Source organism: Salmo salar, chromosome ssa04 (genome assembly GCF_905237065.1).
Source record: "Salmo salar chromosome ssa04, Ssal_v3.1, whole genome shotgun sequence".
Classification (NCBI taxonomy): domain Eukaryota; kingdom Metazoa; phylum Chordata; class Actinopteri; order Salmoniformes; family Salmonidae; genus Salmo; species Salmo salar.
This window is the reverse complement of record NC_059445.1, coordinates 67,676,738-67,689,431: the sequence shown is the minus strand read 5'-3', so window position 1 is coordinate 67,689,431 and position 12,694 is coordinate 67,676,738. Positions and strand designations below refer to the sequence as shown.

Genomic DNA, 12,694 nt, shown 5'->3' with positions numbered 1-12,694 from the left:
CTGATGGCATCAACTCTTCTCGACCCGGGCAACTCCATGTGAGGTGTCCCCGGGCACCACACAAATCACCTCCTTTGGTCTCCATCCACCTAAGGTTGTCTGCAGCAGGTGGACTCTGCCTCGGCTGTCTCTCCGTGGGTCTGCAGTCCTTTAGCCCGGCTCACTGTCAGATTGGGGAGTACGTGGTGGGGTTGTCCTTTCGTACCCACCGACGGCTCTCGGACTTGGCCTGCGTCCCCTTCAGCAGGGCCTCAGTATTCTGGTGCATCTCCATGGCTCTCAAGAGGTCGTCCAAGGTCTGGGGCATACGTAGGCTTGCCGCCCTCTTCATGTCGTGAGGTAGCACCCGTAAGAAGCGATTCATGACCACTTTGTCGATAACGGGGAGGGTGGCTACGTTTGTTAGGAGCCATGCCCTGGTGATGCGCAGTAGGTCGCTCATCTGGGCTCGAGGGGAAGCTTCAGCCATGAACCTCCAGTCGTGGACCAGTTGGGCCCGATGGGCCAGGCTGTACCTGTAGCGGCTGAGTACCTCCCTCTTGAGACAGTCGGAGTTAGCCGCCTGTTCGGTGTTGAGGTCATAATATGCCTTTTGAGCATCTCCAGACAGGAACGGGGCCAGCAGACTTGCCAACTTCACCTTGGGCCATCCTTCCCGGAGTGCTGTCTGTTCAAATGTGCAGAAATAGGTCTCGATGTCGTCAACCTCCATTAGCTTGATGCGACTCGGTCTGCAGCTTGCGGACATTCTTTAGACGCTGTTCTTCCAGCGTTGGTTCCTGAATGTTCTGTTGTGCTTGTTGGGCCCAAACAAACTGAGCTATCAACTCATCCATGCTGATACTGCGTAAACGTCATCCCTGGTCTGACCACGTTGTCAGATTGCCCGCCTTCTCCACCACTTGTGGTAGACCAAGGGGTTTGATCTAGACATTTACACAGATCCGACACGGAGACAAGTGTGATACCTCAGTTTCAAGGGTGTTTATTTAAACCAATAAAGAAAAAGAAAAGAATCGGTCTCCTCCAGGAGACCTCTTCCGGGTTACCGCCTTCTGGGCTCCTGTCTCCTCTGGGGTAGAACACCGAGCCCCTCGGTTCTAGCAGACCGTAAGGACCTCTATCTGGTAGCAACCTCTCACTACCTACAACCCTCCAGTGTGCTGCCCTCTGGGCAGCTTTATGGGCCCCGTACGGCTGGTGAGCAATCAGCCCTTGATTACTCATCAGCTTTTATCAGCCCCAATTAGTCCTGGCCGGAGGACCCGTCGAGACCTGGCACGTCCAGCAGAGGGAGCCACTGCCACGTGACGAGTCTCCCCCTGGTGGCTTGTCCGCGGTACGCCACAATATATACACATGTAAAGACCTAAATAAGATATAAATATATATACAATTATATTTTAATTGTGACATTGTTTTGATATTGTAAGAATAATTTCCCTTGACAGAGGTGGTAAGCTCCAGGGCCAGAGCTTCTCGCTAGCCACCATCAAAGGAGACGAGTACACGTTCACCTCCAATAATGCCGAGGACATACGCGACCTCGTCGTGACCTTCCTGGAGGGCCTCAGGAAGAGGTCAAAGTTTGTGGTGGCGCTGCTGGACTGCCCCAACCCCGGTAAGTAACCTACTAGCTCTTATTTACTTTATCTTATTAGGTTAATAAACAGGGGCAATGCACATTGGTCCGCATTGGCAACACTTTTCAATTAAGAACAGGTCATGTCTTTCAAGTATGGTAAATGACTGTGATCTTGTAGGTGTTTTCTTATACAGACTACAATATGAGAAGCAACTCTGTGTCATTTTTTTATAATGTATGTCTCTTTTTCAAATAGGGAATGGCTCCATTTCATGTTTTATCTTCTAAACCACAGCAGTGAAAAAAGCTATATTAATTGTGTTGTAATTGTGGGTTGATATTGATGTTTTAGGGTAGAATCTGCTCTAACCCGCTGTATTTTTATATATATATACAGCACCAGTCAAAGGTTTTAGAACACCTACTTATTCAAAGGCTTTTCTTTATATTTACTATTTTCTATATTTCTATATAAACTATGAAATAACACATATGGAATCATGTAGTAACCAAAAAAGTGTTAAACGATTCTTCAAAGTAGCCACTCTTTGCCTTGATGACAGCTTTGCACACTCTTGGCATTCTCTCAACCAGCTTCATGAGGTAGTCACCTGGAATGCATTTCAATTAACAGGTGTGCCTTCTTAAGTTCATTTGTGGAATTTCTTTCCTTCTAAATGCGTTTGAGCCAATCAGTTGTGTTGTGACAAGATAGGGGTGGTATACAGAAGGTAGCCCTATTTGGTAAAAGACCAAGTCAATATTATGGCAAGAACCACTTAAATAAGCAAAGAGAAATGACAGTCCATCCTTATTTTAGACATGAAGGTCAATCAATACGGAAAATTTCAAGAACTTTGAAAGTTTCTTCAAGTGCAGTCGCAATAAACATCAAGCGCTATGATGAAACTGGCTCTCATGAGGACCGCCACAGGAAAGGAAGACCCAGAGTTACCTCTGCTGCAGAGGATAAGTTCATTAGATTTACCAGCCTCAGAAATTGCAGCCCAAATAAATGCTTCACAGAGTTCTTTGGTCTGGAGTCCAAATTAGAGATTTTTTGTTCCAACCGCCGTATCTTTGTGAGATGTGGTGTGGGTGAACGGATGATCGCCGCATGTGTATTTCCCACCGTAAAGCATGGAGGAGGAGGTGTTATGATGTGGGGGTGCTTTGCTGGTGACACTGTCTGTGATTTATTTAGAATTCAAGGCACACTTAACCAGCATGGCTACCACAGCATTCTGCAGCGATACGCCATCCCATATGGTTTGGGCTTAGTGGGACTATAATTGTTCAACAGGACAATGACCCAACACACCTAAAGGCTGTGTAAGGGCTATTTTACCAAGAAGGAGAGTGATGGAGTGCTGCATCAGATGACCTGGCCTCCACAATCCCCCGATCTCGACCAAATTGAGATGGTTTGGGATGAGTTGGACCGCAGAGTGAAGGAAAAGCAGCCAACAAGTGCTCAGCATATGTGGGAACTCCTTCAAGACTGTTGGAAAAGCATTCCAGGTGAAGCTGGTTGAGAGAATGCCAAGAGTGTGCAAAGCTTTCATCAAGGCAAATGGTGGCTATTTGAAGAATCTCAAATATAAAATATATTTTGATTTGTTTAACACTTTTTGGTTACTACATGATTCCATATGTGTTATTTAATAGTTTTTATGTCTTTACTATTATTCTACAATGTAGAAAATAGTAAAAATAAAGAAAATCCCTTGAATGAGTAGGTGTTCTAAAATCTTTGACCAGTAATGTATATATATTTTGTATTCTTTTTTTATTTTACCCCCTTTTTCTCCCCAATTTCGATATTGTCTCATCGCTGCAACTCCCCAATGGGCTCAGGAGGCAAAAGTCGAGTCATGCAATTTATAAACTTGATCTCCACTATAAAAAGCATCTAGACATTACCTCACATTTCTTTTAAACTAAGATATAGTTTTAAACAGCGGAGATTTGTATAATCTTTGCTGTCTGTCTCTCTGACTTTTGCAACATTGTGTTTCAGTATTCAAATTCGATCTCGAGCTGTCCCTTAGTAATGAATGTGTGTCTTGCATTTACCATTGTAAATAAATCTAACTTTTATAACTCCCGCACACGCGATACCCCCTTAAGTTGTATTTACCAACCACCACACATGACGTTCCATCACAGGAGACAATAAGGTACATTGAATTGAATGTTGTGTTCCTGTAGCGGGCGGCGAGGACTCCACCTTCCTCAGTTTTTCCAAGGGCGACCTGATCCTATTGGACGAGCACTGTGGCGAGCAGGTCATGACCTCGGGGTGGGCCCACGGGGTCAATGACAGGACCAAGCAACAGGGGGACTTCCCGGCCGACTGCGTCTACGTCCTGCCCACCGTAACCCGGCCGCAGTATGACATCGTGGTGAGTGACCTCATAGGATTACAAAATTCTCTGTACATTTCCAAAGTTCCAGGATCTTTTAGAAACTACGGTCATTAATGGGTAATTTTGGAAATCTATGGAATCTTGAAGAATGTATACCGCAGTATGACAATATGGTGGTGATGATGTTGATGATGTCCTCAGGCATTCATGCTTCATACTGTCTTTACAGCTCTCATTCTGTAGTTTACTGAAGTTCTTTTTTGTGACTGTATGTCTTTCTTTCTCTCTCCCCTCTCCCAACTTGTCTCTTTCATCCTCTCTACTCCCTTCCCTCTCCATTTCCCCTCCCTTTTTCTCTCCATCTCACTCTCTCTTTTTCTTCCTTCGCTCTCTCTCATTCTCCTACTTCCTTCCCTCTACATCTCTTTCCCCCGCTCTCCCTCCCTCCATCTCCAACCCCCTCTCTCTCTCTGCTAGGCTCTGGTGACTATGACTCCAGACCAGAGAAGAGAGTCCATAAACCTGTCCCAGCTGGCCCTTGCTGAGAGTGAGGACAAGGTCAAGCCCTACACCCTAGAGGAGTTCTCCTACGATTACTTCAGGTAGCCACTCACTCACTCACTCACTCACACACACACACACACACACACACACACACACACACACACACACACACACACACACACACACACACACACACACACACATATATACATTCGGTTCCACTCATCCCTCTCTGTTACCTTCATCCATCTTTCCCCCTCCCTTCTTCCTATCCACCCCTACTCCACCCCTCCAGATCCCCTCCCAAGAGCACTCTGAGCAGGGTAATGATCACAAAGGGCCGCGGGAAGGAGCGTCTGTGGTGCTGCGCCAGGGAGCCCCTCAAACAGCCCCTACTGAAGAAGGTGCTGGCCCACGAGGAGCTCTCCCAGGAGGCTCAACTGGCCTTCATCGATATCTTTACTGCCTTGCAGCCATTGTGTATCAATTACTTTTTCACGCTTCATGTCCAAATAATCTTAAAGTAACTTTATTTTGAACACTGTAGGATGATTTAAACATGAAATGCGAAATAGGCTAATATCAGGGATATGAACTTGCATAGATTTTTGGACAAAAATGCTAAATAGTTAACAGTGGCCAGGTAAACTAAAACAAAGCATGGATTGCTGTCTTACTTTGGCAATAGATTGCTTACGGGTAAGGAAACTATTGTGTAATTTGGGTAAACAATCCCTTTAAATGTGATGCAAACTTCAACATGTCATATTTAGCATTATGTATATTATGTTGTACTGCATCATAGTATTATCTCTGTGTTTAACGTGCGTAGTCTTGAGGTCAATGTCTGGTCATGGTCCTTGACCGCTCCCCTGCACCCTTGTTGAAGTATATGGGTGACTACCCGTCCAAGCGAGCGCGTTCGGTCAACGAGCTGACCGACCAGATCTTTGAGGGAGCGCTGAAGGCAGAGCCACTCAAAGATGAGATCTACTGTCAGATCCTCAAACAGCTCACTGAGAATCACATCAAGTATGTCTGAGACTACAGTCGACATTCACATCTACTCTCCCAGGGAAGTTGTGGTCATATGGGGATTGACTGTGTGTGTGTGTGTGTGTGTGTGTGTGTGTGTGTGTGTGTGTGTGTGTGTGTGTGTGTGTGTGTGTGTGTGTGTGTGTGTGTGTGTGTGTGTGTGTGTGTGTGTGTGTGTGTGTGTGTGTGCAGGTACAGTGAGGAGAAGGGCTGGGAGCTGCTGTGGCTGTGTGCAGGTCTGTTCCCCCCCAGTAACATTCTGCTACCCCACGTCCAGAAGTTCCTCCAGGCTAAGAAGCATCACCCCCTCGCCCCTGACTGCATGCAGAGACTCCAGAAGGCATTACGGTAGGGCTAACCCACTTGTACAGTGTATTTACTGTATTTAAGTGTTCCGACATTACATGTTTAACTATTTGGGTATAAGTATTTTTGCGATTTATAAGAGTTTCTCAGCCATGTAAACAGAGGAAAAAATGCTGACATATTTAGGCACTAGGGCTGAATCCTAATTTGAGATCCATGCCAGATTTAGGAAAACATTTGAGTTACTTGTGTGGATTCAGCTCCTAACTAGAGATCCACTCCAGATCCATGCCTCCTTACTCATATTCCTTCCTTTGTCTATCTCTTGTCTTCCCCTGGGTGAACTAACAGTCCAACAGTAATTGTAGCATGATGTACTACAGTACCCATAATGTTCTGTACCCATAATGCTCTCTCCTTACCAATACAGTAACGGATCCAGGAAGTACCCACCTCACCTGGTGGAGGTGGAGGCCATCCAGCACAAGACCACACAAATCTTTCACAAAGTGTACTTCCCCGATGACACAGACGAGGTGAGAGGTCATTACAAAGTAGCAATGGCTCGTTGAGGCCCAAAACGTTGAGTCACAGGGACAAAAACAGCACACACGGTGACTTATTCAAATCTGGAACATTTTGTGTGGTCACTTTATAGCAAATTGTGTAAATATGACAGTTTTTCCCCCACAGGCTTTCGAAGTGGAGTCGAGTACCAAGGCCAAAGATTTCTGTCTGAACATCTCAGGCAGACTACTCCTCAAGTCCTCCGAGGGCTTCAGCCTGTTTGTCAAGATCACTGACAAGGTACAGTACACTACTAGGATATGGCTGCAATGAGGTCATTAGGACATGCTTTGTGACGTCATGGTCAGGTTGTATACTGGTTGTTAAAGGATGTCTTTTAAACATGACGTATTTAACTGGTTGTAATCTGCTTATATGACCAGTTAACAAGCAGAATATGACATATTTCCCTGAATTCTTTATGACTTCATGAAAAAAGACTTCACCTGGTTGTAATCTGATCGTATCTAGTTGTATGATGTCTCTGAGAAAAGTAATATTTTACACACAAATGGTGGTACCCATAAGTACTCATTTCTGACAAAAAAACACAAATGTGAAAAATTGGTGGATATACAGATATAGGATGTTAATTTGCTACAGCAGGAAAATAATCCTGCAGCAACAGGAAATGTAAATTATTAGGTGGATTAAAATTAAGGGACATTTTTGTAGGGGTTGATATATTTTTCGTAAGGGAAAATCAAGTCTGAAATTTCAAAGTGGAAATTACAAATCAAATCAAATGTATTTATGAGGCCCTTTTTACATCAGCCGATGTCACAAAGTGCTATACAGAAACCCAGCCTAAAACCCCAAACATCAAGCAATGCAGATGTAGAGGCACGGTGACTAGGAAAAACTCCCTAGAAAGGCAGGAACCTAGGAAGAAACCTAGAGAGGAACCAGGCTCTGAGGGGTGGCCAGCCCTCTTCTGGTTGTGCCGGGTGGAGATTATAACAGTACATGGCCAAGATGTTCAAACGTTCATAGATGACCAGCAGGGTCGAATAATAATAATCACAGTGGTTGTAGAGGGTGCAACAGGTCAGCACCCCCCCCCATATGGCCTTTAGGCCCTTACAAGTTCCATTAAATGCACCTATAAGTTGGCTATATGTCCTGGGAATGTCCTGGGAATTTGTTGTTGTTTTGTCCTACCTTAAGGAAACAATCTCTAAACTGGAGATACATCCAAAAGTCTTGTTTCTGTAAATTATACTTGGACCTTAACTCTTCATAAGAGGTAAAAGTGTTTTCTTGATAGAGACAACCAATGTTCTTTATCCCCTTTCTAAACCAACCTTTCCGGAAAACCATGTGTCCCCCTATTTTCAATTGAGGGTTGTTCCATAACGAAGCAGAGCTTATCAAGAAAGGTGAAGATCTCTCTCTCTCTCTTGAATCTGGCTCCATATATTTTTAGTATGGGACATTATTGGATTCTGGGGTCCCACCTTATGTTGACTCAAGTCATCTGATGCTCTGAATAGGGCTAGGCAGATTGGCCTAGTCGAGTTCTCAATAAAGAGAGAGCCTATTTGGGAAGCTACAAAGGCTTCTTGATACAATTGCATGTTAGGGAGATTTAATCCTCCCTTCTCAGTCTTTCCCTGTAATCACGCTAGTTTCATTCTGGCCTTTTTACCGGCCAAAACAAACTCAGTAATCATTTTGTCTATGGATTTAAAGACAGGTATGGATAGTGGTAGCATGCTGATAACGTCATTCATTTTAGGTGCTATGACCATCTTTATAACCTGTATCCTACCCCATAATGAGATTTGTAGTTTATCCCAGCTCTTAAACTGGAGATGAACTTCGTTCAATAGTGGGTCAAGATTTTCAGAAATCCTGTTCTCTAGACCAGGATTTAACGCCATCCCCAGGTACCTCAAGTTTTAGGGACCCATTGAAACCTCCAGCTGAGGAGGTCATTTCTCAGACAATGTTTTGATAGAGGCATTACTTCAGATTTGGTCCAGTTAACTTTATAGCTCGATATCTCTGAGAATGAATTAACAAGGTCCAGTAAAGGCAGTATGGAGAGTCGGGGGTCTGATATTAATAGTAATATGTCATCTGCATAAATGGGGCGGCAGTGTAGGCTAGTGGTTAGAGCGTTGGACTAGTAACTGAAAGGTTGCAAGTTCAAATCCCTGAGCTGACAAGGTACAAATCTGTCGTTCTGCCCCTGAACAAGGCAGTTAACCCACTGTTCCTAGGCCGTCATTGAAAATAAGAAGGCAGTTAAATAAAGGTAACAAATAAATAAATAAATAAATAAATAAAGCAGCAGTAGTTTATTCTCCCAACTGATGCAGCTTTGGCTAACGGTTCTAATGCTATAATAAATAGGAGGGGTGAGAGACAGTCACCCTGTTTCATCCCTCGTCCTACAGAAGATGATCGTAGTCTGTTAGTGACTACTATGGATTTGGGGTCGTTGTACAGAAGTTTAATAATATTCCAAGTGTGATCACACAGTCGCTTGGAACAGCTGATGCTCTCATGCATGCCTCATTGTTGCTTGCCTCGAAGCGAGCATAGAAGTGATTTAGCTCATCTGGTAGGCTTGTGTCACTGGGCAGCTCGCGGTTGTGCTTCCCTTTGTTGTCTGTAATAGTTTGCAAGCCCTGCCACATAAGACGAGCGTCGGAGCCGGTGTAGTAGGATTCAGCCACGAAAAGTATAGCTGAAAACTCTCTAGGCAAGTAGTGTGGCCTGCAATTTATCACAATATACTCTACTTCAGGTGAGAAAAATCTAGAGACCTCCCTAGATTTCATGCACCAGCTGTTGTTTACAAATATGCACAGACCCACCCAAAATCAAATCAAATCAAATTTATTTTTATATAGCCCTTCGTACATCAGCTGATATTCTCAAAGTGCTGTACAGAAACCCAGCCTAAAACCCCAAACAGCAAGCAAAGCATGTGAAAGAAGCACGGTGGCTAGGAAAAACTCCCTAGGAAAAACTCCCTAGAAAGGCCAAAAACCTAGGAAGAAACCTAGAGAGGAACCAGGCTATGAGGGGTGGCCAGTCCTCTTCTGGCTGTGCAGGGTGGATATTAAAACAGAACATGGTCAAAATGTTAAAATGTTAAAATGTTCATAAATGACCAGCATGGTCAAATAATAATAATCATAGTAGTTGTCGAGGGTGCAACAAGCACGTCCGGTGAACAGGTCAGGGTTCCATAGCCGCAGGCAGAACAGTTGAAACTGGAGCAGCAGCACGGCCAGGTGGACTGGGGACAGCAAGGAGTCATCATACCAGGTAGTCCTGAGGCATGGTCCTAGGGCTCAGGTCCTCCGAGAGAAAGACAGAAAGAGAGAAAGAGAGAATTAGAGAGAGCATATTTAAATACACACAGGACACCGGATAAGACAAGAGAAATACTCCAGATGTAACAGACTGACCCTAGCCCCCCGACACATAAACTACTGCAGCATAAATACTGGAGGCTGAGACAGGAGGGATCAGAAGACACTGTGGCCCCATCCGATGATACCCCCCGGACAGGGCCAAACAGGCAGGATATAACCCCCCCCCCCCGGTCTTACCGGAGTGTGCTGTTCTATCTTGTCGGTGCAGCGTGTATCCCGCTAGCTGAATATCCATGTCGTCATTCAGCCATGATTCCGTGAAACATAGGATATTACAGGTTTTGATGTCCCGTTGGTTGGATATTCGTGATCGTACCTTGTCTAGTTTATTGTCCAATGATTGCACGTTGGCGAGTAGTATTGACGGTAATGGCAGCTTTCCCACTCGCCTTCTCCGGGTCCTGACCAGGCATCCGGCTCTTTGTCCTCAGTACCTGCGTCGCTTCCTTTTGCAAATAACGTGGATTTCGGCCCTGCCGGGTGTTTGGAGGATGTCTTGTGCATCTTGTTTGTTGAAGAAAAAATCTTAGTCTAATCCGAGGTGAGTGATCGCTGTCCTGATATCCAGAAGCTCTTTTTTGCCGTAAGATACGGTTGCAGAAACATTATGTACAAAATAAGTTACAAATAACGTGAAAAAGAACATATAATAGCACAATTGGTTGGACGCCCGTAAAACTGCTGCCATTTCTTCCGGCGCCATTTTCTCAATACCTACATGTTTCAAGCAGACCACCATAGTCCCTGTGCCCAAGGAAGCGAAGGTAACCTGCCTAAATGATTACTGCCCCGTGGCACTCACGTCGGTAGCCATGAAGTGCTTTGAAAGGCTGGTCATGGCTCACATGAACAGCATCCTCCCCGACACCCTAGACCCACTCCAATTCGCATACCGCCCCAACAGATCCACAGATGACGCAATCTCAATCACACTCCACATTGCCCTTTCTCACCTGGACAAAAGGAACACCTATGTGAGAATGCTGTTCATTGACTACAGCTCAGCATTCAACATCATAGTGCCCAGTACATCACTGGGGCCAAGCTTCCTGCCATCCAGGACCTATATAATAGGCGGTGTCAGAGGAAAGCCCATAAAATTGTCAGAGACTCTAGTCACCCAAGTTATAGACTGTTTTCTCTGCTACCGCACGGCAAGCGGTACCGGAGCGCCAAGTCTAGGACCAAAAGGCTCCTCAACAGCTTCTACCCCCAAGCCATAAGACTGCTGAAAAATTAATAAAATCGCCACCGGACAATTTACATTGCCCCCCCCCCTTCCTTTTGTACACTGCTGTTTGTTTGTTACCTATGCATAGTTACTCCGCCTCCACCTACATGTACAGATTACCTCAACTAGCCTGTACCCCTGCACACTGACTTGGTACCGGTGCCCCTGTATATAGCCTCGTTATGTTATTCTTATAGTGTTTTATTTTAATATACTTGGTAAATATTTTCTTCTTCTTGAACTGCACTGTTGGTTAAGGGCTTGTTAGTAAGCATTTCACAGTAAAGTCAACAGTTGTTGTATTCGGCTCATGTGATAAATAAAGTTTGATTTGAAGTGTTTCTAGTTTGAGAAACAGAGGCCTCACAAGTCCTCAACTGGCAACTTCATTAAATTGTACCGGCAAAAAAACACCAGTCTCAACGTAAAACAGTGAAGAGGCGACTCCAGGATGCTGGCCTTCTAGGCAGAGTTACAAAGAAAAAGCCATATCTCAGACTGGCCAATGAAAATATTATGATGGGCAAAAGAAGACAGGCACTGGACAGAGGAATTCTGCCAAGAAGGTCAGCATCCTGGAGTCGCCTCTTCACTGTTGACGTTGAGACTCCTGTTTTGCGGGTACTATTTAATGAAGCTGCCTGTTGAGGACTTGTGAGGCGTCTGTTTCTCAAACTAGACACTCTAATGTACTTGTCCTCTTGCTCAGTTGTGCACCGGGGCGTCCCACTCCTCTTTCTATTCTGGTTAGTGCCAGTTTGCGCTATTCTGTGAAGGGAGTAGTACACAGAGTTGTACGAGATCTTCTCAGAACAAGTATAGACTGACGAGTTTCAGAAGAAAGGTCTTTGTTTCTGGCCATTTTGAACCTGTAATCGAACACGCAAATGCTGATGCTCCAGATACTCAACTAGTCTAAAGAAGGCTAGTTTTATTGCTTCTTTAATCAGAACAACAGTTTTCAGCTGTGCTAACATAATTGCAAAAGTGTTTTCTAATGATCAATAAGCCTTTTAAAATGATAAACTTGGATGAGCTAACACAACGTGCCATTGGAACACAGGAGTGATGTTTGCTGATAATGGGCATCTAAAGGATTCTCAGACCATGAGAAACAATATTCTCTGGTCTGATGAAAACAAGATTGAATTCTTTGACCTGAATGCCAAGCGTCACTTCTGGAGGAAACCTGGCACCATCCCTACGGTGATGCATGGTGGTGGCAGCAGCATCATGCTGTGGGGATGTTTTTCACCGTCAGGGACTGGGAGACTAGTCAGGATCAAGAGAAAGATGAACAGAGCAAAGTACAGAGAAAACCTGCTCCAGAGCGCTCAGGACCTCAGACTGGGGCAAAGGTTCACCTTCCAACGGGACAACGACCCTAAGCACACAACCAAGACAACGCAGGAGTGGCTTCGGGACAAGTCTCTGAATGTCCTTGAGTGGCCCAGCCATAGCCCGGTCTTGAACTCGATCAAACATCTCTGGAGAGACCTGAAAATAGCTGTGCAGTGACGCTCCCCATCCAACCTGACAGAACTTGAGAGGATCTGCAGTGAAGAATGGGAGAAACTCCCCAAATACAGGTGTGCCAAGCTTATAGCGTCATACCCAAGAAGACTCGGGGCTGTAATCGCTGCCAAAGGTGCTTCAACAAAGTACTGAGTAAAGGGTCTGAATACTTATATAAATGTGTCATTTC

The 12,694-nt window shown here is 44.9% G+C and overlaps 1 protein-coding gene across 4 annotated transcripts in view; it reads left to right on the top strand.

Moving 5' to 3' along the window:
- LOC106603713 (unconventional myosin-VIIa) overlaps nucleotides 1-12,694 on the top strand; it is an 81,295-nt gene that overhangs the window by 62,351 nt on the left and 6,250 nt on the right. For all 4 annotated transcript variants that reach the window (XM_014197731.2, XM_045717273.1, XM_014197732.2 and 1 more), the window contains 8 exons: nucleotides 1,452-1,621; nucleotides 3,797-3,990; nucleotides 4,432-4,556; nucleotides 4,754-4,911; nucleotides 5,337-5,490; nucleotides 5,686-5,841; nucleotides 6,230-6,335; nucleotides 6,493-6,606. In XM_014197731.2, coding sequence (XP_014053206.2) covers nucleotides 1,452-1,621; nucleotides 3,797-3,990; nucleotides 4,432-4,556; nucleotides 4,754-4,911; nucleotides 5,337-5,490; nucleotides 5,686-5,841; nucleotides 6,230-6,335; nucleotides 6,493-6,606 — 1,177 coding nt within the window. The remainder of the gene's footprint in view (nucleotides 1-1,451; nucleotides 1,622-3,796; nucleotides 3,991-4,431; nucleotides 4,557-4,753; nucleotides 4,912-5,336; nucleotides 5,491-5,685; nucleotides 5,842-6,229; nucleotides 6,336-6,492; nucleotides 6,607-12,694) is intronic.